At 41.3% G+C, this 25,621-nt stretch overlaps 2 protein-coding genes across 3 annotated transcripts in view; both read left to right on the forward strand.

The window, feature by feature from the left end:
* LOC109968316 (pleckstrin homology domain-containing family G member 3-like) overlaps positions 1–23,696 on the forward strand; it is a 36,196-nt gene extending 12,500 nt beyond the window's left edge. The window contains 18 exon segments of the mRNA XM_020614492.1: positions 7,121–7,671; positions 9,968–10,068; positions 13,193–13,262; positions 13,362–13,408; positions 13,506–13,656; positions 13,848–13,979; positions 14,244–14,331; positions 14,334–14,422; positions 14,598–14,690; positions 14,960–15,046; positions 15,152–15,182; positions 15,398–15,493; positions 15,662–15,694; positions 16,463–16,473; positions 16,831–17,106; positions 17,971–18,075; positions 20,744–22,193; positions 22,305–23,696. Coding sequence (XP_020470148.1) covers positions 7,121–7,671; positions 9,968–10,068; positions 13,193–13,262; positions 13,362–13,408; positions 13,506–13,656; positions 13,848–13,979; positions 14,244–14,331; positions 14,334–14,422; positions 14,598–14,690; positions 14,960–15,046; positions 15,152–15,182; positions 15,398–15,493; positions 15,662–15,694; positions 16,463–16,473; positions 16,831–17,106; positions 17,971–18,075; positions 20,744–22,193; positions 22,305–22,966 — 4,073 coding nt within the window. The 3' untranslated portion in view covers positions 22,967–23,696.
* Positions 23,697–23,747: 51 nt separating this feature from the next.
* The window catches only part of xgb (x globin), a 9,639-nt gene continuing 7,765 nt past the window's right edge, over positions 23,748–25,621 (forward strand). For both annotated transcript variants that reach the window (XM_020614493.1, XM_020614494.1), the window contains exon 1: positions 23,748–24,551. In XM_020614493.1, the coding sequence (XP_020470149.1) occupies positions 24,388–24,551 (164 nt within the window). In that variant the 5' untranslated portion in view covers positions 23,748–24,387. The remainder of the gene's footprint in view (positions 24,552–25,621) is intronic.

Below are 25,621 nucleotides of genomic sequence, written 5' to 3' on the forward strand. Positions count from 1 at the left end.
GGCTGACTCAGCATCTTTATTATTGTATGGATGCTGAATCAGCATCCATACAATAAAGAATTGGATAACATTGTATGGATGCTTGTCAGCATCCTTACAATAAATAAAGAACAGGAGAGCATAGTGTGGATACTATACAGCATCCACACAAAAAGCTCTCAACCCACAATAGTTAGAACCGTGGTGTCGTTTTGGCATTAGGCTGTCACATCACCATGATAAGTTGCAAAGTGCTTTCCCATTCCTGTTGATACAGTTTCCAGCCCCTGCAAACTCTTAAACTCTATCAGTTACAGGTGATGTCACTAAAGTCTTTGAGCTTTCAGGGCCTGAGACCTTAGGTAAGACATTGGGATTGGGAGACTGATGCTAAGTGCCTCTTTAGCTTTAGGCTAGGTTTTTGCATGCTGAGCACACAGATTATGTTGTTCCTGTTTCTTTGCACCTGATTTGTTTAGAAAACAAATGCTCATAAGCCAGGCAGGGTAGAAAGAACATAAACACAAAAGCTAGGTCATTATTCATTTTTCTAGGCAAATTTAGAGCAAAGTTTTATTAGTCCTAATAAATTCAGCTGAAATAGTCATACAGGTGTGTCTGTCTAGAAAACGGCTCCTCTTAAACTAGAGAGAGCACCGGCTCCACGCATCAGTTGTAGAAGAAGGAGGGATTGAAGAGGAGCTAGGATAAAAGTGATCTGGAAACCATTCTTGACTTTTTCTTTCAGGGTTCTTGCTTTGCTGGGTGAATGTCATCACTGACCTCTTTCAGGTATGAGAGGACTGACACAATAGAACACAAATGAATTAGGCTACCATAATCACTCCATATATTTTGCTCTATAAATCATTTTAAACATAGTTTTACAGGGATTATTATTTCCTGTTTTTGATGCTTGTAACATTTTCCACTTTGTGGTTTAGAACATGCTATGTAATCTTTGACTAATATTATTACCCATGTTTGTGTCCAGTGTGTTCCCTAATACCAAGCCAAGTAGACATTGTGTTATGCAATACTCTGAATGCATAGAACCTAATGTTCCCATTCTGTCAAGAGTGCTAAACAAAAGCTGGTTAAGCCAGGTACGTGGACCAGGCTGTTTTAGATATGGGAGAAAAGAAATTTCTGGGTTGTCCTGGGTAGAATTTGCATGGCAAATATGCATTAAGGCTGGTTTGCATGAACTGATGTGAAAATGTGGTGCATGTCATCACAGTGGTTTTGCAATCAATATCATAGCTGCATGCCATGGCTTATCGTGTTCTCGAAAAAAGTGGTAATATTGAGCTGGAAGAGTGCATGATATCATGTCTGTGGGGCTTTAGTTCTTGCAGGAATATAGTACTGACTGTTTCTTAGATGTCTGTCATTGACTAAGTATGCAAAAAATGTTTACACAAGCAAGAATTTTGGAAAGGAATACTTTGAGTCCTATACACCAACAACATCAGACCATGTGACTGTAGCCTTTTAGAGAAGCCAATAACCAGGTGCTGTGGTGTTCATTTCAGAGTTTCTGTTAACTGAACTTTCTTTCATCACCTTATTAGGAACCTCATTCTTATGCCCATGATGTCAGAGGAGGTCGAGTTTATGAACTGTCCGCATTGTTAACTGTCTGATGGGCTCGGACTGAAATGGAAACAGGTGTATACAGTAATAGTTCTAGACTGATGAGTAATGAACCCCTGAGTGTCCTGTCTGTTTCAAAATGAGATCACCTGTCATACCCCTCATACTCACTGGTTTTATGATTAAGTGAAGCGTCTTGGATTGGGATCACATTGTTTCAAAGCACTTTATTTGCCCTTTTTTTCCTTAGCATTTGCAGTCACTTTACATTTATTCCCATTTTACATGGTTACTTGATTAGTGGTTATATTAACCTACAGCGGTACTGCATTGATGTGAGTCACTGTCCAGGGGATTTGGAGTCAGGGAAGCAACAGCAGAGAAAGTAAAGTCATGCATGTAGCATTAACACACCTTTTATCTGTAAATGTTATCCTCGGCCTGACAGCCAGGAAACTGGAATTCAAAGAATTATAATGAGAGTCTGTGAGTTACAAACCCGATTCCAAAAAAGTTGGGACACTACAAAATGTGAATAAAAACAGAATGCAATGATGTGGAAGTTTCAAATTTCAATATTTTATTCAGAATACAACATAGATGACACATCAAATGTTCAAACTGAGAAAATGCATCACTTTAAGGGGAAAAATAAGGTGATTTTAAATTTCATGGCAACACATCTCAAAAAAGTTGGGACAAGGCCATGTTCACCACTGTGTTGGATCCTCTCTTCTTTTTATCACAGTCTGCAAACGTCTGGGGACTGAGGAGACAAGTTGCTCAAGTTTAGGAATAGGAATGTTGTCCCATTCTTGTCTAATACAGGCTTCCAGTTGCTCAACTGTCTTAGGTCTTCTTTGTCGCATCTTCCTCTTTATGATGCGCCAAATGTTTTCTATGGGTGACAGATCTGGACTGCAGGCTGGCCATTTCAGTACCCGGATCCTTCTTCTACGCAGCCATGATGTTGTAATTGATGCAGTATGTGGTCTGGCATTGTCCTGTTGGAAGATGCAAGGTCTTCCCTGAAAGAGACGACGTCTGGATGCAAAAAGAACTTCAAATCTCAATTCGTCTGACCACAGAACAGTTTTCCACTTTGCCACAGTCCATTTTAAATGAGCCTTGGCCCAGAGAAAACGCCTGCGCTTCTGGATCATGTTTAGATATGGCTTCTTTTTCGACCTATAGAGTTTTAGCTGGCAACGGCGAATGGCACGGCGGATTGTGTTCACCGACAATGTTTTCTGGAAGTATTCCTGAGCCCATGTTGTGATTTCCATTACAGTAGCATTCCTGTATGTGATGCAGTGCCGTCTGAGGGCCCGAAGATCACGGGCATCCAGTATGGTTTTCCGGCCTTGACCCTTACGCACGGAGATTGTTCCAGATTCTCTGAATCTTTGGATGATATTATGCACTGTAGATGATGATAACTTCACACTCTTTGCAATTCTTTTCTGAGAAACTCCTTTCTGATATTGCTCCACTATTTTTCGCTGCAGCATTGGGGGAATTGGTGATCCTCTGCCCATCTTGACTTCTGAGAGACACTGCCATTCTGAGAGGCTCTTTTTATACCAGTCATGTTGCCAATTGACCTGATAAGATGCAAATTGGTCCTCCAGCTGTTCCTTATATGTACATTTAACTTTTCCGGCCTCTTATTGCTACCTGTCCCAATGTTTTTGGAATGTGTAGCTCCCATGAAATCCAAGATGAGCCAATATTTGGCATGACATTTCAAAATGTCTCACTTTCAACATTTGATATGTTATCTATATTCTATTCTGAATAAAATACTGGAATTTCAACCTTCCACATCATTGCATTCTGTTTTTATTCACATTTTGTACAGTGTCCCAACTTTTTAGGAATCAGGTTTGTATTTTCTGGACTTCCATCCACCTTTCCTTCAACCATAATATTATGTAATAATCTGTTCACACCCACACCCAGTTGATATAAGTAGATGAGTAGGTGATATAATGTTTAGAATTAAGGATCACAGAGTTTCTGTGATTTTGTAAAGTTGCTGTGGGTTATTGAGGTTGTCTGCAATATAGTCCAAACCATCTCTCCAGCCTTGACTTGGTTAATGGTTATGTCTGTGTTAACTGTATTGACCCACTACTGAAACAAAGGAGAGTGTTGTTTTGTTGAGGTAGTTGTGAATTTGGTGTGAGTGTGTGTGAGAGAGAGGGAGAGAGAGAATTGGAAAATCCATTGCTGGGCTGCAATGGAAATTTAGTTCTGACCACATACTGATTTAACAGGTCAGTCCAATTAGCTGTTTAGATGGAAGGGGAAGAATAATTACTGTAGTTTGTGAATAAAGATACCCTAAATATGCTTACAGTTACTTCACCAGGATTCTGCTAAATTTGAATATGTAGACATTATTCCATCATGTAGCCTTAGTTATATACATTATTTAGCTGCTGTCAGTCCTGTGATCTATGTACTGTTTTGTCAGTATTTCACCAACATCTCTTCCCTCAAGGGTTTCAACAAATGCACACACACAATGATGCAGCCAACACCCAGAAAGGCACACTGTAGGTATACATACAGTAGATCTTGTTGAACCATAAAATGACTTTAAGAAAGGCCAGTGATAGTTTCATTAAGTGAAAACTTGTGTATAAAATCCTAAATTTGTCACCTAACACTCCAGTCCTCCACATCTGACAACATGTTGGAACAGTAGTGGGCTTGGCTTTGCCTCTGACTATAGATCGCTCCAAGATGAATGCTAAATGTTTGCAGATGCTGAAAAGATGCTGTAGAACCAAGCAGTTCCAGACACTATGCTTTTACTCTGTCTCTGTGATGATTTGATTTAATATATTGGCAGGACTGCATCAAACGGTGGCAGAGATGCATGTTGTTTTCTGTAAATGCTTCAGGAAGACGAGATGTTAATGAGGATGCAGACTGCTTCGCACATCACAAGTCATCTTTGTTCAGAGCGACAGGCATAATGGAAACACTTTGCACTGCATCACACAGGATCAGGACTTATCTCAGACCTGCTTGTTGGTGATTTGCATTCCTCTGCACAGCCTGTTTCAACAAAGCTAGTGATGGGTCCACTGGCTGTTTTCCCCTGAAACATGCGGTGTGTGGTATCAGCCACAGATAAAGCCTGCCAGTAAAGTATGTATCTAAAATGGTCAATCAAAGCTGTAGTAGGAGCTGAGCTGGTGCTGGAGTCACCAGTCAAATAAAGTTCACTCTTTGGTACATTTGAGTCATGCTTGTCTTGTTTGAGCATTTTGGATGTGCATAAGTAAATAGAGAGCAGTGGTACATAACAGAGGGATATTGGGTGGGAGGAAGAGAAGGAAGGGAGTTTCACAAGCCATGCAAGGTGAGGCTCAAAACTGAAAGTAATGCCAGAAGCGACAAAGGAAGCAGATCCCTCATTTTAATTCGTAGTGGTGCAGTGAGTGTAACAGCTTCCCACTTCCTTTACACTATCAACCTCGTGATTTGTCACGGAACATAAACAGAGTTTTCTCTAGTGGTCAGCTTCTGCTTGCAGCCTGTGCATTTCTCCCAGTGAGGTTTTGCATGGGAACTGTGTTTTTGGGAAGGGTCAGTGTGGACTGTGGAGCAAGTAGTACAGCGTGAACAAGACCGTTACGGGCTCAGTGCTGACTCATGGAAAGTTTGAGGATGCTACGAGGTGTGTGTGTGTGTGTGTGTGTGTGTGTGTGTGTGTGTCTAAATGAACTGAAAGGCAGTATGATTCTTTATGTAAAGCCCATCATCCAGCTGCCTGTCAAGATGTCATAACTCAGTAATTGGGCACTTCTTTCCATGCTCACATGTGAAATAATTGCATTGTTTTAAATGGTTATGTTCTGTACTTAACTGTGTATGGGAGATGAGTCATGAGTACACTTGTTAATAGTGACTCCATTTGGTTGCGGCCTCAGACTGATGACATACCTTCTCTCTACCGCATTAGGTTTGTGATATCAGCTGTGGGTTGATGAGCAGCAATGCACATGTTTAAGTTTAAAGCTTGTCAATGCTGGTGTTGGAGTATTTCAGGCTCATCACATTAGCCACATCTGTGAACTATCAGCACCAAATTATGCTCTCCATCCCCACTTGGTAGTATCACTTCATTGAATCATTTCACTTTGTTTTGCTTAATGATGTTTGTGCTTCATAAATTTCCTTATAGTAGTCTAAAGTCAAACTACACAAAGTGCCATGTCTTCAGCTTGGCAAAATGGGTCTGAACCCTCCAACCTCTGCACAGTGGCCACTCAGTGCCGCATTCTCACACCGTCATGACTTCATGTACGCATTTAGGAAACATTTGTGAGGAAAATTTCCCCATCTGACCAGGAAGGGTGTGAAACTGAATATGGACTCATTTCTCTTAAATTTATGTGAAGCTCAATAAAGACATAAACAAAGCTCGTAGTCCCTTTCAGCATTTTTTTCCCTTGTCATCAGTTTTCCCCTTTTCTGTTTTTCCAAGGCCCAGCCTTCAGCAGTCAGGAGAAGAGGAGGAAATGATTGTGTTTTCCATAGCATACAGAGTGTTGTCATTAGGCCATGTCGGTAATGATTTGAGAGAGGCCTTTTACTGTGAACCGTTCCTCGGCGCCTCAGCCTGGAAGAAGAACCACAGAGCTCAGAGTTGTCTTTTCAGTGTAGCTAGAACATTTACAGATTAATATTTATTTGAAATTGTCCCAAGACACTGTCATAATGCAGTTATAGCCTTGCCATGATTTATCCACTTGCTGAGAGAAGACAATTCAAAAGTGAGTGTACTGTAGTACCGGCATTCTATCGAAAGTACTGCATGTTAATATTAGAATTTTTTTTTATTTTATTTTATTTAAAACAACCCTGCTAAACAGGACAAAATACGAACCATATGTAGGAGCAGCTTTGTAGGAGAACCCCAATACTCTCAACATCAACATTTTGGAGTTTTATACCCAAGTTAACTGTAAAGGATGTAAGTTGAGCATTTAACAAAGATGAATTAGTAGTTTACTGATGTGATTTAACTTGTGGGATTTTTATCTCAGCTGATCAAGTTAACTTAAATGCTTAAGTGCAGCTGCACAGGGGCCACCAGGAAAAGCTGCCAAGTATGTAAATGTGTAAATATGATTGACTAGGGGTGTAACGATCCATCGATCCAAACAGAGGAGCTCAATTAATTTTCAAAATGATACTTCTGTTACATTTGTGTTAATAAAAATATAATTGTGTAAAATAGGCAGATCATATTGATCACAGGCCCCTGAATCGAATTGAAATCACATGGTGGCTTATTAAGTATCGTGTCATGATGAGAGTGATGAGTTACACTCCTCCAGATGACCCAAAATATATTTTTTGGAAAATAAAAACACTCAACCTCTTTAGACTGAGTATGGCCATGATCATTTTTTTTCTAGCTTGGATTGTTTCAGGATGTTGGAGCCAGCTGGATGTCTAAGTTTCCTGACTGTACTTCCTTTAAATAGGCTGTTTTACTGTGTGTCTCTGTTCCTCTTACCAGTGCCAGAATCTCCTCAGTTGTCCTCACGCCTCTCCACCAGTGAACATGACCAGGCACATGTTGACTTGGACCCAGAGTGTTACAGCCAGCTGTGTATGGAGCCACTGAACAGAGAGGGTGAGCGTCCAGTGAGCCTGGTGTCCACCTTGTCCTCCGGCTCATCCCACGATAGTCGTAGCCTTTTTGGAAGCACTGTTGCCCTTCCTTCTTCCACTACCCCACCCATACCAAGCGAGGAGGACATAGACTTGGAGCTGAGCCCAGCTGAAAGCACCAGAAAGCAGACAGAGGAACGGAGTCCCACCCTCCAAGGGTCTGGCAGCTGCTGGTGGGAACCGCTGGAGCCCAGGGTGATCAACAACCAGTGGAACAACAACAGCAGAGCCACTTCCAATAGGAAGGCAAGTGGTGAAATACCTCACATCTCCACCTCACCTGTCATCACAGACACTATGGCACCCAACCCAAAGCTGACCTATGTGGACCGTGTTGTCATGGAGATCATTGAGACAGAGCGTATGTACGTCAAGGACTTGCACAGCATTGTGGAGGTAAGTGGATGCCAGGGTTATGAATTTTCTGTTGCGGTTGGTGTTTTTCAAGTAGTCACTGTGAGCCGGCCATTGATATTATAGAGAGTAAATCATCAGTATTCTGTGTATTTAAAATGCTTGTGTGACCTGGATTAATATTCAGCTTTGACTTAAAGTCTGCAGCACTCTGTGGAGGTGATTTACTGAATTTTCTGCTGGGAGCTGAATCAGGGGAACCGGACATGATGGTAGCTGAGAGCAAATAATGTCTGCTGTGTTCAAGTAGCTGTAATTAGTCTGATAGTTGTCAAACTTTTTTGTATTGTCAGGACCATTCTGATTTGGTCTGCTTTCTAAATAAATTGGTTAGTTGACAGAAATACCTGCCTGACATCTGGCATTTGTGTACTTTGTTTATAGATTTATAGTTCAGAGAGATGATGGCTGTAGAGTTTATAAACCATTCTGTATATTTACAGTGTAGTGAAGGACGATTGGGCTCTATGATTTTTGTCAAAGATAGTTGAAACCTCATCTCAGAGATGTGAAGCATGGAAAATGGGACAAGGATGATTTTACCACTCAGCAGGCCACTCATTTCTTATCATTTCCCCTACCTCTGTAGTCTGGAAACAACTTCCAGACCTCGGTCCTGCATGATCTTGCATAGAAGCAAGAGCACTCAACTGTCAAACAACCTTCACTGTGCTGCTGGTTATGTTTTTAACACATCAGGCATTTCTGAGACTGACTGGAAGTAAACCAGCTAGCATCTATCCTCACCTTGTCTCCAACCGTGCTGGCATCTAGAAGCTGTGGGAAGGAGTGGTGTCTTTTTTTTAATAGCTCAAATAACTACTTGCTCCGGACAAACACTTCCAGGACTGGTTCAGCTGACTGGAGCACAGTAGTCCTGCCTGGTCTGGTACCAGTCACACAGGCCCTGCAGCAGGCTCTGAGCTGGGCTGAGCTCCCAGGCTCTCCCAGCCAACACAAACACTTCAATCTCTGTGCCAGCTGGATACATAACGGATGTAAAGAGAGCAATTGGTTTTTCCATAGGCTACAGTGTGGGAACACAGTGCAGTACAGAATTATCCTCTATCTTTTTATGATTACTGTATAGCTTTAGGCACTCTGATTCCATGCAGCTCATTTTAATTTCACACAGAACCTTGAATCTGACAGAGATGTGTGAAACCTTCCCTTCATGCTTGTTTCCTCAGCAAACTAATTCAGAGCTTTGACTCGATACTCATACTGAACTCACAAGCAGCTGTTGTCCACTCTGCCTTTAGTTCTAGTTTATCCAGACACTCTCAAATCTTTTGTTTTGATAACAGCAGCTGTTTGGCTCAGCTGGTTTTGCATGTCTAAATGCATTCCCAATACCTGGCCTGATCACACTCAGAAGAACTGTTTAAAACAAGAACGTGTACAGTGCTTATGGGATTGAGATATAAGATGGTCACTCTTCTTGTTTCATTCTTGATAAGAATCTTTAATTTGGCCAGTTGATCCCATTAAAGTCCCACAGAAGCAAAACAATGCTCATGCTATGCTAAAGGTCACGTGTGTGCGGTGCAACACTGTTGGCAGGCTTTCTTTTATAGGAGACTTAAGAGATGTCCTGCTGACTATAAGTCCACATTGCAGTCACTGCACTGGAATTCTCCATCCATGATAGGTTGTATTTCATGACTCTGCTCTTAAGTTGGGCAGCCCGGCCGGCCTGTTAAGTGTGTGTCTTTGTATTTGCACTGCATCATCTGGCAGCTGGGTGTGTGTACAAACAGTTTACTGGTAGGCTCTTTATATAGTCACTGCATGTTTGTCTCTCCTCAGCTTTCTCCTCTACTTGTTTGGAGTTGTTTGTTTGCCACATGAGTGTGTCATTGACCAAGAGAGCAGGTAATCATCCAGATGTTGGCACATTTGGCTGTTGTAGCAAATATTTTTATTTGCTGCAGAATATGCCTGAGGTCCAGGGGGAGTTGAGTCCTGGGAATGGAACAGTATGTGCTGCTGTTTCTAGTCAGGGTACATCAGAGCCTCTTCCAGGCAGTCATACTGGACCTAGTCAATGGAATAAATCCTTAAAAGGATCCTTTTAACATCACATCTCAAATATGAGACAAGCTTTGATATCCTGATTCACAAATTGTCTGTTGATGCATTTTAAATGACATGTTGTAGTTCTAAAACTTCACACACAAAAATCAGATGGACAAACCAAATGGCATGTGACAAGGAGAATATATAGAGGGATATAAGCTTTTCAATTAAAACTCAGTCTCTTCCTGTTTCATTCCAGGACTATTTGGCTCACATCATCGATATGAGCAACCTTCCCATACAGCCAGAGCAAGTGTGTGCACTGTTTGGAAACATAGATGACATCTATGAATTCAACAGGTAAGCTGTGCCCTGCCAAATGTAAATCCACTGCTGAGCATAATTTAGGAGTTTGAATCAGTGATATATGTAATAATGCTATTTATGTGTATAGTTCCTTTGGGTGAAGAATATGATCATGCATTTTAATATGTATGAGTTATGTTGCTCTGTTGTTAGATAATAGAGAATGTGCCTGATGCTTTGCTGCTTCGATCTCATTCAGTGACTCAAAGAACATGCAGTATGAAACAATGGTACATTCTACTGTAAATGCACTTTTCCAAATATGTTAAAGCCTAGGAAATGCTGGGGTAGCTTTACATTTAATCATCTTATGTCAGCAAGTGTTCATTGCTGACCATGCTGCCTGCCAAAACACACACGTTCCTGTTTCCTCCTCACAGTGAGGAGCCTCCCTGGTAATGCCAAGGCTGTCGTACAGCTCAGAACCACAAATGGGGATGATTTAAATCTTGGTGCTTTTTAATGAAATTGTAACCATGCTATACAGATTCAGACATGTTTTGGACCCAAAGAGTCACATACAGTATTTGTCCTTTTTTCTTCTCATTGCAATGCTCTGAGAAGCTGCGCTTTGTGTTACCAGTGAAGAACGTGATGCTGTATTTTATCACTGTATTGTCTCAGTGGAGAAATATGTCAGCCCGTGAACAGGTGCTACATGTTTATTTAATATTGCAACAGAGTTGGGTGAATTTGCAGGAGGCTGCTCAGGGGAAACAAGATTGTGTTGCAAGAGTTGTGTTTTTATAGGGGCTCTTTGGGGACCTTTATATGGATAACAAACCTGGTCCTGTCATTTGTTTAGCATTCAAATGTACTGTATATACAGTGTGTACACAGTCATTAACCGTGTTTCAGCTTTATATATTGTTGACAAAGACATCATGTGGCTCAAACAAATATTGACACTGTGTTCCAGTCAAGCTTGATCTGAGTTATGGAATGTACAGAGATGAACTGCATTTGAGTCTCATATTTTTGATACATCAACTGAACAGCTGACATGCAGAGTACTTTAGATGTTTGTTTTGTGGAATTGTACACTTATTTGTCCACAGTATTGTCCTTTTAGTCAATGTCAGACTGCACAAAACACTAAAATACCTTCCAACTTTTATATTTTGGTTTCCCAAGCTGGTTTTTATGGGACTGTGAGCATGGAGAATTCAGTCAAATGTAGGTTCTTACATACGTGCAACAAGGTCCTTGTTTAGCAGTGTATACTGCCCTCTGGTGGCCTCATGTTTTAACAGTTCAAATCTCACTCTAGGTAAAAGCACAAGTTGGTACCATTTAAAAAATGTAATCACATTTATTTATTAATGACAGTCACTAATCATTATTCGTTCCTTCTTTTTGTACTTCCATTTTGGTTTAATTCTGTTTTTGTATTCCTTTCTAGACATACACTCATTAGCCACTTGTATAAAATGGTAAATGGACTGTATTTTATATAGCGCTTTCTCACAGTGTGTTGCACTGGCCAAAGCGCTTTACAGAAGATCATACACCATTCACCCATTCACACACAACATTCACACACCGATGACGACGTGTATAAATTCAATTATGTTTATTACTGAGGTCATAGTTAAATGAATGTTAACACTATGTAATAATTCTTTAGTATATTACTTCTGTGGTGTAGAAGAGTATTATCTATGTAGAGATACCGCTTGCAAACCAATGATGATAAGATGATGTCATGGGGTAGGACTGGATAAGTCTGACTTCTTCCTACTCCGTTCAAGCATGTACTAGGTATAAGCAAATTGATAAGGGATTAGCATTTGTGGATATGTGTGAAATTATGTGTGTTGACATATCGAATATCTTTACATGCTTGAAAGAATTAAATCAAATCGAAAGGTAGTGTTGTACTGGACTACATTATATTCAGAGGTGTTCCTAATATTCTGACCCTCTCACGACTATAGCTAGGGAGGACAAAAATATGAATATAATGCAGTCCACTACAACACCACCTTTAACTATGACTTCAATAATAAACATATCATTGAATTTATACACTTAGGACAATTTTACCAGAAACAAACATTTTGAGCTTCATAAACAGATGCCAAGGCTGGAAGTGTTGCACTCAATTGCATCCAATTGTACAACTGTACCACTGTTGCTTTCATCAACGAAAATTATGACTAAATATCGTCATCAACGAACCTTTATCGCCTGATGAAAACGAGACGAGACGCAACGAAAATGCTGGTCGTCTGACGATGACTATAATTAAATGTATAATGCAATATTGTTGACGAAAAAAAACGAGACTAAATGTAGTTCACAAAATAAAAACTATGTCAAAATATCTCTTTATTTTCGTTGACCAAAACGAAACGAAATGTTATAACGTTATTTCATCTCGTTCAGTCGCGTTATTATTATTATTTTGCAGTATTTCTGTTTCCTGTGTTTCGCTTCAGGGGCCGCATCAAGCCGCACTGCGCAGACGCAGGTGACGTCACTTTCTTAAGCCCCACTCGCGGTATTATTTAGAAGACGTCAACAAACCAAGTTAAGTCTGACACAGAGAAAGGGACCGATGGCCGGCCAGCCGGGGTTCGTTATTGGGAGAAAAAGAAGAAACGACATTTGGAAAAACTTTAATTACATAGAAGTGGAAAAGAAAACAATGTGTTGTGGGAAAAGATGTGGAGAAATGTGGTCACAAAATCACACAAAATGTGTATTGGATGTATTCTTGAGTCTATAAGGTAACAATAATATAATAAGATAACCTTGTTTGAAATGGGTTTGGCTCAAAGAAACTTTTGGTTTCATCTATACTACTAGGTACTTATACTATATTGACTAGGTTAAATAGAATTGCATTGCTAAAGAGACTAAAATACAATTTTCACTGACTAAAACTAGACTAAATGTCATCAGTTTTCGTCGACTAAAACTATACTAGACTAAAAAGAGTATGAATGTGACTAAAACTAAAATGACAGCTTCACCCAAAGACTAGACTAAAATTAAAATTAAAACAGGCTGCCATAAACAACTCTAAACTGTACCTAATAAAGTGGCCGGTGAGTGTAGATATTAGGTTTGTAAGTCCATTAAAACAACTCTCTTGTTGCGTTCTTCATCTCAGTGAACTCCTGCAGGCTTTGGACATGTGTGAGAATGACCCAGTGGCCGTTGCTCGCTGCTTTGTAGATAAGGTGAGTGGCAGCATCTTCCTCATATTGATTTTAGAATGATGTTAGCCTCTTAAAGAAATAAACACTATTGATATGTTCATTTGTCTTGTGTTTCCCCAGAGCGAATACTTTGTAATCTACACCCAGTATTGCACCAACTATCCCAAGTAAGTAGCTAAGAAATATTCTTTATAAGTAACATTTTGCAGTTTTATATGAGTTGCTTGAATGAGCTGGTACATGTCACTTTCTGCTGCCCTCTAGCTCAGTGGCAGCACTAACCGACTGTATGAGGAATGAAACTTTAGCCAAGTTCTTCAGGGATCGTCAAGCTGCTCTTAAGTGCTCCCTTCCTTTAGGCTCCTACCTGCTCAAGCCAGTTCAGAGGATCCTGAAATATCACCTGCTACTTCAGGTACAAAATGTCCTCAGTGCTCATACTGATTCAACTCAATGCTTCTTCTTACTGCTTGTTTCACACTTACCACGATGCCTATGATTGGTGAACAGTTTAGTTTAATTTAGTATTTTACCAAGTTAAAGCAACAGAAAACTAAAGGCTAAAGCCTTGTGAGAAGTTGTAACTGTCCCTCATCTCCTTTAAAGGAAATTGCAAAGCACTTTGACCCAGATGACGAAGGCTGTGAGGTTGTTCAGGATGCCATAGACACAATGACTGGAGTGGCCTGGTACATCAATGATATGAAGAGGAAACACGAACATGCTGTCAGAGTGCAGGTCAGATCCTTTTGAAAAGGCATATTAATGTCCTTCCCATGTGATGAGCCAAAACATTATGACCATTCATAATTTTAAGAACACTGATTATCTGGTAACAACGGCACATTTTTGTGACCCAGACATTTCTTGTAGTCAACATGTTGAATGCATAAAAACAGGCAGGTGTAAAGACATGAGTGACTTTGACAAGCATTCATGTTCTTTCATACTGGCTGAGACCGTGTGCAGTGGTACAGTATGTGCTTTCATGTGTATCTGCAGGAGATACAGTCTCTCCTGATCAACTGGAAGGGACCTGACCTGACCACCTATGGAGAGCTAGTGCTGGAGGGTACCTTTCATGTCCAGAGGGCAACACCCGTACACTCGTTCTCTTTGAGAAGATGCTTCTAATTACCAAGAAACGAGGGGAACACTATGTCTACAAAAATCACATCTCGGTATAGATTTTGACCTATTTTTTGATCAGTCATTTAATAGTTTAAAAAATGTAGGAGAATAAAACGATATTGTAGAAGAGAAAGATGAATGACATTTTCTGCTTAACACAAGATTTATATCAAAAAGTCATATTTAGAATGAATTGTTTTATCTTTGCATTCATTGTGGTTGCAGTGCTCCACCTTAATGCTACTTGACAATGCCAAGGATCCTCTGCTCTTCAGTGTCATCCATTTCAAGCACCCCAAGCAACCCCATACAGTGCAGGTAAATAGGAACACCAGTAACCGTACTGCATTTCAATCAGCTCTAAGATTCAAACACAAAGTTTACTTTGTTCTTTATGTTTCATAATAATAATAATAATAATATTTAAGGAAAATGCTGGAATTTTATTCTTGTTCTTTCTGCGCTACCCTTTTTCTCAAACACTTTAGAGCCAGTGGTTTACTCTGGTCTCTGTTCTCTATGCACGTATCTGGTTTATCTTTATTAATGTGACTGACTCTCTAAATGACAAGTGCTTCATGTTCCAGGCTAAGTCAGTAGAAGAGAAATGTCTCTGGGCCTGTCACATTAAGAGGCTCATTCTTGAGAACCACAACACAATCGTTCCACAGAAGGTAAACACAATTGTCCTCCATACAGCAATTCTTTCTTCTGAATTACCAAAGGATTGTTAAAGAATTGGCTTTTATTGAGACGGCTTTTTTTTTTTTTTTTTTAAGGCAAAAGTAGCCATCCTACACAATTCAAACAGTAAGTGTTATAAATAGCCCTTTTTGTTATGTCAGGACCAGTTTAACATGATGCTTACAAAAGAGAAGGGTGATTCATTTGCAGTGGGAAATATGGAATGTTCTTTAATTGACCAAGATAGAATAGCCCATAATCCATCCATCTATGTGGGGAAAATTGTTCCTGTAATTGCAGCTCACAGTGTGATGATTTGTCTTTCCGCTGCCTACATTCAGGGAAGTACCACTATAGTCCTGAGAGGCTGCAGAAAGCAGAGTCCTGCCAGGTTGACAACTTCCATCTTGGGAGCCGAAGTGGGAGAAGGAGATCAGGTAAAAGACCCCCCACCACATTGTGTACCTGTGAAGACACACACAATCCTTGCTCCTTGTATCCGTTTGTTATAGCCATATGGTGTTACATAAAAATATTTTGTTAATCATTAATTGTCCCTTAAACGTCTAGTGAGTTGTCCCATTTTTAATTTCTCCCTGTTTTAGAGCCTGCAAAACAAATGACACGGAACACAAACGGTTCGTACATGGTGGGGTTTTTGTTTAAATCTCTTTAGGATTGGCAGACAAAAGGCAGATTCATTACCAGTGTTTCAGTCTGAGCCACATTCTCTGTTGTATCCAGTGGCCCACCAAGCTCACCCGAGGTTATTTTGTGTGTCCAATGCACTTCTGCTTTGTTCTCTCAGAAAGACAACTGGAAAACAGATCAAAAGACACACACACACTTACTCCTACTCCACTGGCCTCACCCATAATGAAGTTAATTATATGCCACACTGGTCAAAGGCTTTGTCCTACACAAGCTATTTTCAGTAGTCAAATTCAGCCTTGCCCTCAGATCTGTGTGTCTTCCAGCTCTTATCTATTCCAATTGGCTATTATGCAGGCGAGAACCTCTGTATTCTTGTCCCCAGTTCTCCTTTGCTCCCAGTCCAGATTAATTTTTCAAACCAATGTAATGAAGAAGGCATTTTCATGTCAAGGAATAGGTCATCACATCCTTTGCTAATTGCATCATGTCCAGTTAGTCTCTCAGAGGAAGATGTTTCTAATTGGTATTTATCTAATCACAAGGTCTCCCTTAAGTCTGGGCCAGACTAACTACTGCCTCACTCAGTCCCTGCTTGGGGAGGCACAGACTGTTTTCTAACCATAATTGTACAAGATGCATGTCATATTCAGCTTGTTTTTTATATACTGTTTGACTTGGGCATGCTTTTTTTTCACTGCTATTGACACTCAATTGTTTTTCTCTCCTCCTCTTCATCACTGTACTCCATGCAGCTGTTTTGAAGGTAAGCATCTCAAAGCTAAATGTAGGCTTTTGTTAAACCTTGATATGCTTTTCACTCTGTTCTCTTTCATTCAAAGTGGTTTATTTGAGTCAGTGTGCCATGGTGAGATATGGTTTACCCAGTTTTGGATCAATAGTTGAAATTTTCTTTTGTAATTGAAAAGAAGTCTAACAAAAAATGAGATGGTACAGATCTAATCTTCACTGAACAAAATGTGACAGAAAAAAAATCATCTCTCACCCAGAACTAAAGCAACTTTCTGCTGATTCCATCCCATTTACAGCCTTGCGATCACAAATATGGCTCTATCACTGACCTTAGAGTAACATATCATATGTCTATGACTTCATGGTACAGCATGCAGACAGTGAGGGTGCACTGCTGGGGGACAGGTGCTCCCTTCAGCCAGCCACTAGTGTCAGTACGCTGGCCTCCTCTCTAGGCGAGCCCCAGGCTGAGAGGCCATGTGCGGAGGATCTAATTCCCAGAAGGGAATCTCTGGAGAAGCTAAGTCTTACTGACTGTGATCCGAACCGGGGCCCTTCACCCTGTGATGGGGGGCTGGAGATGGAGAAGGCAGAGAAGGAGGAGGGGCGCAGTTACAAGGAAGATATACTGATGGGAGACGACCAGGTAGCCGACTTTGCCAGCTCTGTGCTGGCAGCCATCTCCTGCTGGCACTATAGAGCCATGGCTTTGCTTTCTACTCACTTCACAACGGTGAGGGTTTCTGCCACCCACAGGTTTCCTGTTTCCCGCTCCATTACATCAGCTCACCAATTCTCTCTGCTGCTCTTTCTCCCACACTGGCTCTTGTATTCTCTCACTTATTTTCCCCTTCATAAAGAGAAACCTATCAGTTGTACTGTGCACACGGAGTGCCTCTGGTCGAATTTAAGCAACTGAAGTGCATGGACGGAACTTCTCCCAATCCACTAACTGTGAAATCTAAAAATGTATGGATGAAACTCAGTGCATGTCTTTGTCCTGCATTGTTTAGCTGTAGAGGTCAAGGTCATGCTCCTGTGCATGCACTGTTCTCCCGTGATTCTATTTTCCTCATGTGTAGTTGCAGTTATAGTGTGCTGTTTCCTAATTGTGTGTTTTTGGACATGATTGATGTTGAAGCCTATGCTGTTGAAACTGTGCCTGCATTGGAACCAGTGACTTAATGTGGCCTGTTAAATGTTACTTGACTTCAAAGGTTAATGTAGCAATCTAATTAAATAATCATTATAATAGAGCTTTTGCTTTCCCCTCTGTGTTTTCATAATTAGGTTAATTGTTATACCTGTACCTTTTCTGAATACTACAAAAAAAATTCAATTAAAAGATTTTCATTGTAACCATTGCAGTTGGTGTTTCAGAGGGGACCTGAATGCACATTAACTGTCTAGGCAATGTTGTCTATGTAACTGTTTTTCTACACTTTACAGTGTGATCTTTGAGGATTTAGAGTAAGAACTCTCACTTTAATGCTGTGCTTTGGTCTTTCAGGATGATCAGAACGGAGATACAGCCGCACTGAAAATTGCACCGAAAGAGGAGGCAGAAACTCTTAAGCAGGAGATAAAATGTGTGAAAGAGACTCTGACCAGACAGGTACATACCAGAGCCTTGTATAATGTTTGTACATACAGTATTGTTCAAAATAATAGCAGTACAATGTGACTAACCAGAATAATCCAGGTTTTTAGTATATTTTTTATTGCTACATGGCAAACAAGTTACCAGTAGGTGCAGTAGATTCTCAGAAAGCAAACAAGACCCAGCATTCATGATATGCACGCTCTTAAGGCTGTGAAATTGGGCAATTAGTTGAAAGGGGTGTGTTCAAAAAAATAGCAGTGTCTGCCGTTGACTGTACAAACACAAAACTATGTTGTACAAACGTTTTTGTTTCTAGGATTTAGCAATCCTGTGAATCACTAAACTAATATTTAGTTGTATGACCACAGTTTTTTATAACTGCTTCACATCTGTGTGGCATGGAGTCAACCAACTTGTGGCACCTTTCAGCTGTTATTCCACTCCATGATTCTTTAACAACATTCCACAATTCATTTACATTTCTTGGTTTTGCTTCAGAAACAGCATTTTTGATATCACCCCACAAGTTCTCGATTGGATTAAGGTCCGGGGATTGGGCTGGCCACTCCATAACATTAATTTTGTTGGTTTGGAACCAAGACTTTGCTCGTTTACTAGTGTGTTTGGGGTCATTGTCTTGTTGAAACAACCATTTCAAGGGCATGTCCTCTTCAGCATAAGGCAACATGACCTCTTCAAGTATTTTGACATATGCAAACTGATCCATGATCCCTGGTATGCGATAAATAGGCCCAACACCATAGTAGGAGAAACATGCCCATATCATGATGCTTGCACCACCATGCTTCACTGTCTTCACTGTGTACTGTGGCTTGAATTCAGAGTTTGGGGGTCGTCTCACAAACTGTCTGTGGCCCTTGGACCCAAAAAGAACAATTTTACTCTCATCAGTCCACAAAATGTTCCTCCATTTCTCTTTAGGCCAGTTGATGTGTTCTTTGGCAAATTGTAACCTCTTCTGCACGTGCCTTTTTTTTAACAGAGGGACTTTGCGGGGGATTCTTGAAAATAGATTAGCTTCACACAGACGTCTTCTAACTGTCACAGTACTTACAGGTAACTCCAGACTGTCTTTGATCATCCTGGAGCTGATCATTGGCTGGGCCTTTGCCATTCTGGTTATTCTTCGATCCATTTTGATGGTTGTCTTCCGTTTTCTTCCACGTCTCTCTGGTTTTGCTCTCCATTTTAAGGCATTGGAGATCATTTTAGCTGAACAGCCTATAATTTTTTGCACCTCTTTATAGGTTTTCCCCTCTCCAATCAACTTTTTAATCAAAGTACGCTGTTCTTCTGAACAATGTCTTGAACGACCCATTTTCCTCAGGCTTTCAAATGCATGTTCAACAAGTGCTGGCTTCATCCTTAAATAGGGGCCACCTGATTCACACCTGTTATTTCACAAAATTGATGACCTCACTGATTGAATGCCACACTGCTATTTTTTTAACACACCCCTTTCAACTAATTGCCCAATTGCACAGCCTTAAGAGCGTGCATATCATGAATGCTGGGTCTTGTTTGCTTTCTGAGAATCTACTGCACCTACTGGTAACTTGTTTGCCATGTAGCAATAAAAAATATACTAAAAACCTGGATTATTCTGGTTAGTCACATTGTACTGCTATTATTGTGAGCAATACTGTAGGTTGTGCTGCTTGTTGTGTGAGTGGTGTTGTTTTACCTGGATTGTTAGTTGCACAAATCATACATGACTGACAATATTTCTGAGCATAGGTAGAGAACCCTTTTGTGAACCAGTGCTGTTCAGCCTCATTTCCATGCATCTCTGGGGCCACGTGATGTGTATTTGCTGTCAAAGAATGCCCATCTGTCCTCATGACCTTATTTAGCCAAGTTTATCTAGCCACTGTCTATTACGAATGCCACTCTTTCATTGTATTTGTTCTTGTTATCTCTTTGTGAATGAGAGCAAGCTGATGCAGTTCTACATTAGAGTTTTAAGTAGGTTTTCTACCTAATAGATGACCTTTACCACAGGTAGATAATTTCTCTGACGTATATTTGAGTCACGCCTGGAGCTCTGTTAGTTCCTGCTGTATATCTGTATTCTTTAAATTCAAATGCCACCCCAATACACATACTGCTGCCCTGTGGTTGGCACTCCCAGTGAGAAAGACAGCATTTGATTTGGAGGCCAGATGCAGTTCTTAGTCGATTATCAAACTCTTTGAAACAGCTCCCGCATCTAGGTGGTTATTCATCCTAACCTTATCTCCACTCCACAGCTCCAGACTGCACTTTTTGCAATTGCAGGCATTCCAAAACAGCAGGCAACACCTGGAAACTGATTTAGATTAATAATGGCAGACCAGGGTAACGTCAGCACTATGAACACTGTTAGAGCTGCAGAGATGTTCACTGCTGGATGGTGCAATAGGGAGGTATTAGCAACCCAGCTGCAAATGTGATCTCCATTATTTTTACTACACTTGGATATCATACATAGAAATGGGTCACTGTGATAAGTAGGCCTCATAAGATAAAATGCAGCATACATTTTGGATGCTTTGGATTTACTCTTCCTAGTTAACTTTGAAATGGACCATTAGATAATGGGGAACTGAGAATGCTTGCCATCATAATGTCTCTTTTATTCATTACATCTCACTTTGCAATTTCTCCTATCATGTTTCAGGTCACTGTGGAAGAGCTGCGCCCTCTAGACTGCATCTTTCAAGCAAAGAAGAGTGATCAGCTGGAGGTGCATTACTCTCAATGCCCCAAGTCTCCTGTCTCCCCTGCGCAACGAGAAACTCAGACCCCAGAACTTCAGGATACCTCCAGAGAAACTGAAGAAGAAGGAGAGAGTGACTCCTCTGGTCTCCAGGTGGAGGAGATGAGTGTATTGACGAATGGGGAAATCTCAGAGGAGGAAGAGTATGTATTGGACAGGAAAAACATCCTACCTTCCTCTGTGTTAGACCAGGCAAATGTGATCGCTGAGCGCTTTGTCAGCGGCCTGTCCAGACGGAGCAGTCTGGTTTTAGAGGACATGGGTTCCCTCCCCTGCCCTTCACCTTCAAAAGATGATAATGCCTTCAGAAGCCTCTCAGCCTGCGTGGACTTGGAGAAACGGAGACAAATGTTGGCCAGTTATTTTCCAGAACCACACTCCGAGGCTAATTGTTCAACATCTGCACTTGAGCCTGCTTTGGATAACCACACTGAAGGGGAACGCAGGTCCACTCTTTCTAAACAAGATCGCCTTCTCATCCACAAGATCAGAAGATACTACGAGCATGCTGAGCACCAAGATGCTAACTTCAACATCAAGCGCAGGGAAAGTCTCTCCTATATTCCAGCAGGTCTAGTCAGGCACCTGAGCCAACAACTAAACAGTATTCCTCAGGAGCAGGCCGCCCCTGTTACCAGGAAAGACCTCTCCCGGAGCCGGCCCACTTCCTGGTCTGTGTTTGACCTTCCTGGCTTGGAAAAGGCTCAAAATACTGAAACTCCCCAGAAAGCGGAACCGCAGAGACCAGTGGAAGCCAAGGTGAGGTCTCAGAGCCTCATGGAGGGATCCTCCAAAGAAGAAGAGTTCAGACCATCATCAGACATGCTCAGGGTTTGGCAAGACATGGAAGTGGAGAAGGAAAGCCTGGAGGTTCAGCAAACTGCAGAGGAAAAAGTGAATGACTCAAGATCTGAAGTGACACAGGATATAATCTTAGACACCTCAGATGTTGATGCCAGTAAAGAACCACCTCAGATTTTAGAAGAGTCTGAAATAAGCACTTCCTCTGAGAGCTCCTCTATCTCATCACCCACCACAACCTCTCCGTTAGTGGAGAAATCTGGCCAGGACTCAAAGCCAAGTAAGAATCATTATTCACATGAGAAGAGCCATGTCACCCACAGCCAGCTACCTAACATCATTACCTTTCAAACAAGCATGGATGAGGACCAGATCCTACAAGACATGGGGAAGATGAAAAGCAAGGTGTTCCAACTGGCTCGTCAGTATAGCCAGCGCATCAAAAATAACAAACCTATAGTTTGGCACAGGAACCGAGAAACAGCAAATCAACAGGGCTTTAAGAACTTGCCAGCTGTCCATGAAGAGAAGATGCACCTGAGGAAAAAGGGTAAATAAGATGCAGATGATTGCCATGTTGTTTTCTGTCACTTGAACTCAAGTAGAGAGACCTGAAAAGCTGTGTGTGTGTGTGTGTGTGTGTGTGTGTGTGTGTGTATAGGTAAACCAAACCTGAGATTGCCCTTGAACACCTGCAGTCAGGCGGGCATCCATGAAGTGTCTTCTCCAAGTCCAGTCCAGTCCCCTGGCTCTGAAGCCAGCTCCTGGAGCACAGTGACCTGCCCTCAAAGCCCACAGTCAGAGACCTTCCACTGGCCTGATGTGCAGGAGTTGTGCTCTAAATACACAGAGCCCTCCCACTCCTCAAAATTAACCTGTAGCTGCACAGCCCCCAGCGGGATGTTGGAATGCTCTACAAACATGTGTAAGGGCTGCTCACACAAGTTCAGCAGCTCCTCTGAACCTCGCAAAGCTCTGTCTGACTGTCCCAGGACTCAGTCTGATACAGTGCACCAGGAAAGGTGTCAGACAGTAGAGGACTGGCCCCAACCACAGTCACTGCCCCAGCTTCAGCCCCTGCTGTGCAGCTGGAGTTCCTTGGACCACATGCTGGGGTCTTTCCCTCACCATGAAGTACAGAACCTTAAAGAACCAGTGAGGACCTGCTGCACGGCTGGCAAACTTCGAGACTGGGACAGCCTCCTCCAGGAGGGCCCAGACTGTGCAGCAAAGTGCACCATGCTGAGTTCAGTGAAGATGTCAGAAAGTAATCTAGTGAAAAGTTTACGGGAGAGGTTTCAGAGCTTAAGCACAAACTCATGAACATGTGAACTGTGTACATTTTTATGATTGGGAAGTCACTTCTGTCTGTTGCTTCTCAGCATCCCTTTTTACACTTTCTCCCCCCAAAGAATACATTATTATCTGCATAGTGTTTTCAGTATAAGGGACACTGGGCGGTGATGCTGGGACCAGTGATACACAAAAGGGGATACAAGTGGGCAACGGGGGGGCATTTTAAAAACTATTACAGTATTTGTACATTGGGTATTTGTCTGCACTGTACAATATAAAGTTTAAACTGACAATTAGCCCCCCTCATTGTTATATGCATCTATTTGGGTCCCACCTACTGTTATTGATTCCTGCTATAATCACTATAAACCTTTAACATTTCACCATGTAAACAGTCAGCTGGGGTTTCATGGAAAGCAAAAGAGACACTAACACACATGAATACTTTCGACTCACTGACAAGTGAGCTCTGCTGTTAGGACAGTCTCCCACTACACAGTTCGCTTTTAATATTTGTTGATATCTAATGCATGTGGTTACAGCAGTGTTTACTTTCACATATCACTGGAGCTTTAATTTTCTCAACATGTATATTTTCTTGACTGTTATTTATGAAACTGGACATTTGGGAGAGATTGGCCTCCTGTACAGTAAATACTTACCAGCAGCAACACTTTTTACATTTTAGTACCAGAGAATATATTGTTCCATACTTGAAGTTTCCCCATTATTTTCAATAAAAACAGAAACGACTGACCACAGTTATCATCTTTACCCTGTCATATCCGTTTGATCTACAGCTTCTTCCTCAACTTGCTACATTCACATTTCTATAAAACTGAATCTACTGAATTTACTTGTTCAAAATGGCACAATGCTTTTGTTAGAACAAACAAACGATTATGCATCGACTTGCATTGGACCCTAAACAAGGAGGAAGTACAGTTAGTGTCAACAGCACCCCGGTTCGTGGGACTTAAACCGTGAACTTTAAACGGGTTGCAGCTAATGGCAGGTTTATCATTTGGGCGCGTGTGTCTTTATTAATGTGTGGTTGCGATCTTTCATTTAAAAGAACTGCACACTGCCTGCCCTCTAACCGGAGCTGCGTCAAGTAACCAATAAAAAGAGCGACACCGGAAGTCAATTGGGACGTCCTTCAACATAAAAGCTTGACACAGCTTAGTGCTTTATATGAACCGTGTTCATCAAAGAGGGGGTTAAAATTTGAACCATTGACCAGAACTTGCAGCAGCTGTCTGTTTTTTGACTTGGTAGTAATCCGCACTACCCACCAGAGGAGGAGTGTGGTTCAAGACGCAGTTGGAGTCCGCGCATTTAAACCAGATTCCCGCAACATCATATTTTCTCTGGCACAAAATCGGTTCGCCCTCGTTTTTCCGGATTGGGGCAAAAGTAGCGTAATCGTCCAAATTTTTTTCTTAAGAATGGGCTGCGCAATATCTGGCCTGGCAGCAAAAACGGAGTTTGAGATGAATACAGAAGATTCCCCTCCTGCGCATCTCAGTGAGAATCAGATTCAAATGATTAAGGAGTCATGGAAAGTTATTCAGGACGATATAGCCAAAGTTGGGATTATTATGTTTGTCAGGTAAGATGATCGACTCTTATAGTCTGCTTTTTCGGTGTTGGTTGCATGTTAAATAAATCAAAAGTGAAGAATATGTGTGTAACTAGCAGCCTTTAGTAAGTATTGTGTATCTTTAATGGAATGAAATGTAGCCTGGATATTGAAAAATTTTGCATCCAAAACAAACCCAGGACACAAAAATGTCAAATGGCGCCTACTCTTGATTATAACACACAGCAAAAGGAGAAAAATGTTGATTTTTTTTTTTCCCAGTTTAACCTACTGAGTGAAAACTCTGCACTGTGTTCTGACCTGCTGGCACAAAAGAGAAAAAATCCAGGAACTGAACATCCAGCATCTCTCCACCTCCACCACATCTGCTCTGCCTTCTGACCGTCAGCTTTTCACTGAAACCTTGGAGCGTAATAAAATACCCCCTCCCCTTATCACGTCTTAACAAAATTACATATTACACAGCTCCAGCTCTGTACAATTAAAGCCATTAGCCATGAGGAAAATGCATTTTGGTAATTAGGGCGATGACCAATGTCCGACCCTTTGGATGGGGACATAAAACTAATGAAAGGATGTGGTGATAAAGAGTGGCGGATGTTCAGGCTGCTGCTGGAGGATTTAGATTAAATAGACTACTGGGTACATTGCCACAAAGCCCAATTAATGCCATTTGTGCCCAGGGTCACACCAACGATTGATCTTAGTGTGTATTGCTGGAAATATGGGTCAGGGGCACCCAGGGGCCCCCAGGCTGTCAGGGTTTGTAGCCCATGACTGAATAGTAATTGAGGTTCAACGGACCAAAATAAGAACCTGTCTATGTTGCCTGTGTGTTGACAGCAGAGGAGATGTGGATTAAAAAAGACGAGCCAATTTCCCTTTTCCTCTCATGAATGAAGCTGGTGGGCTGGGGATATGAACAGTGACAAAGCAAATTTCACAGTAATTTCTCCCCAGATGAAGGATGATATTGCTTCTCTTCAAAAGATAAGGCACTGCTGCGGCATCACATGTTTAGCTTATGCCATTCAATCAATCATAAATACTTGATTCATTTGTGAGGCTACAGTCAATGA

Source organism: Monopterus albus, unplaced genomic scaffold, assembly GCF_001952655.1.
Source record: "Monopterus albus unplaced genomic scaffold, M_albus_1.0 scaffold147.1, whole genome shotgun sequence".
Taxonomy (NCBI): Eukaryota; Metazoa; Chordata; class Actinopteri; order Synbranchiformes; family Synbranchidae; genus Monopterus; species Monopterus albus.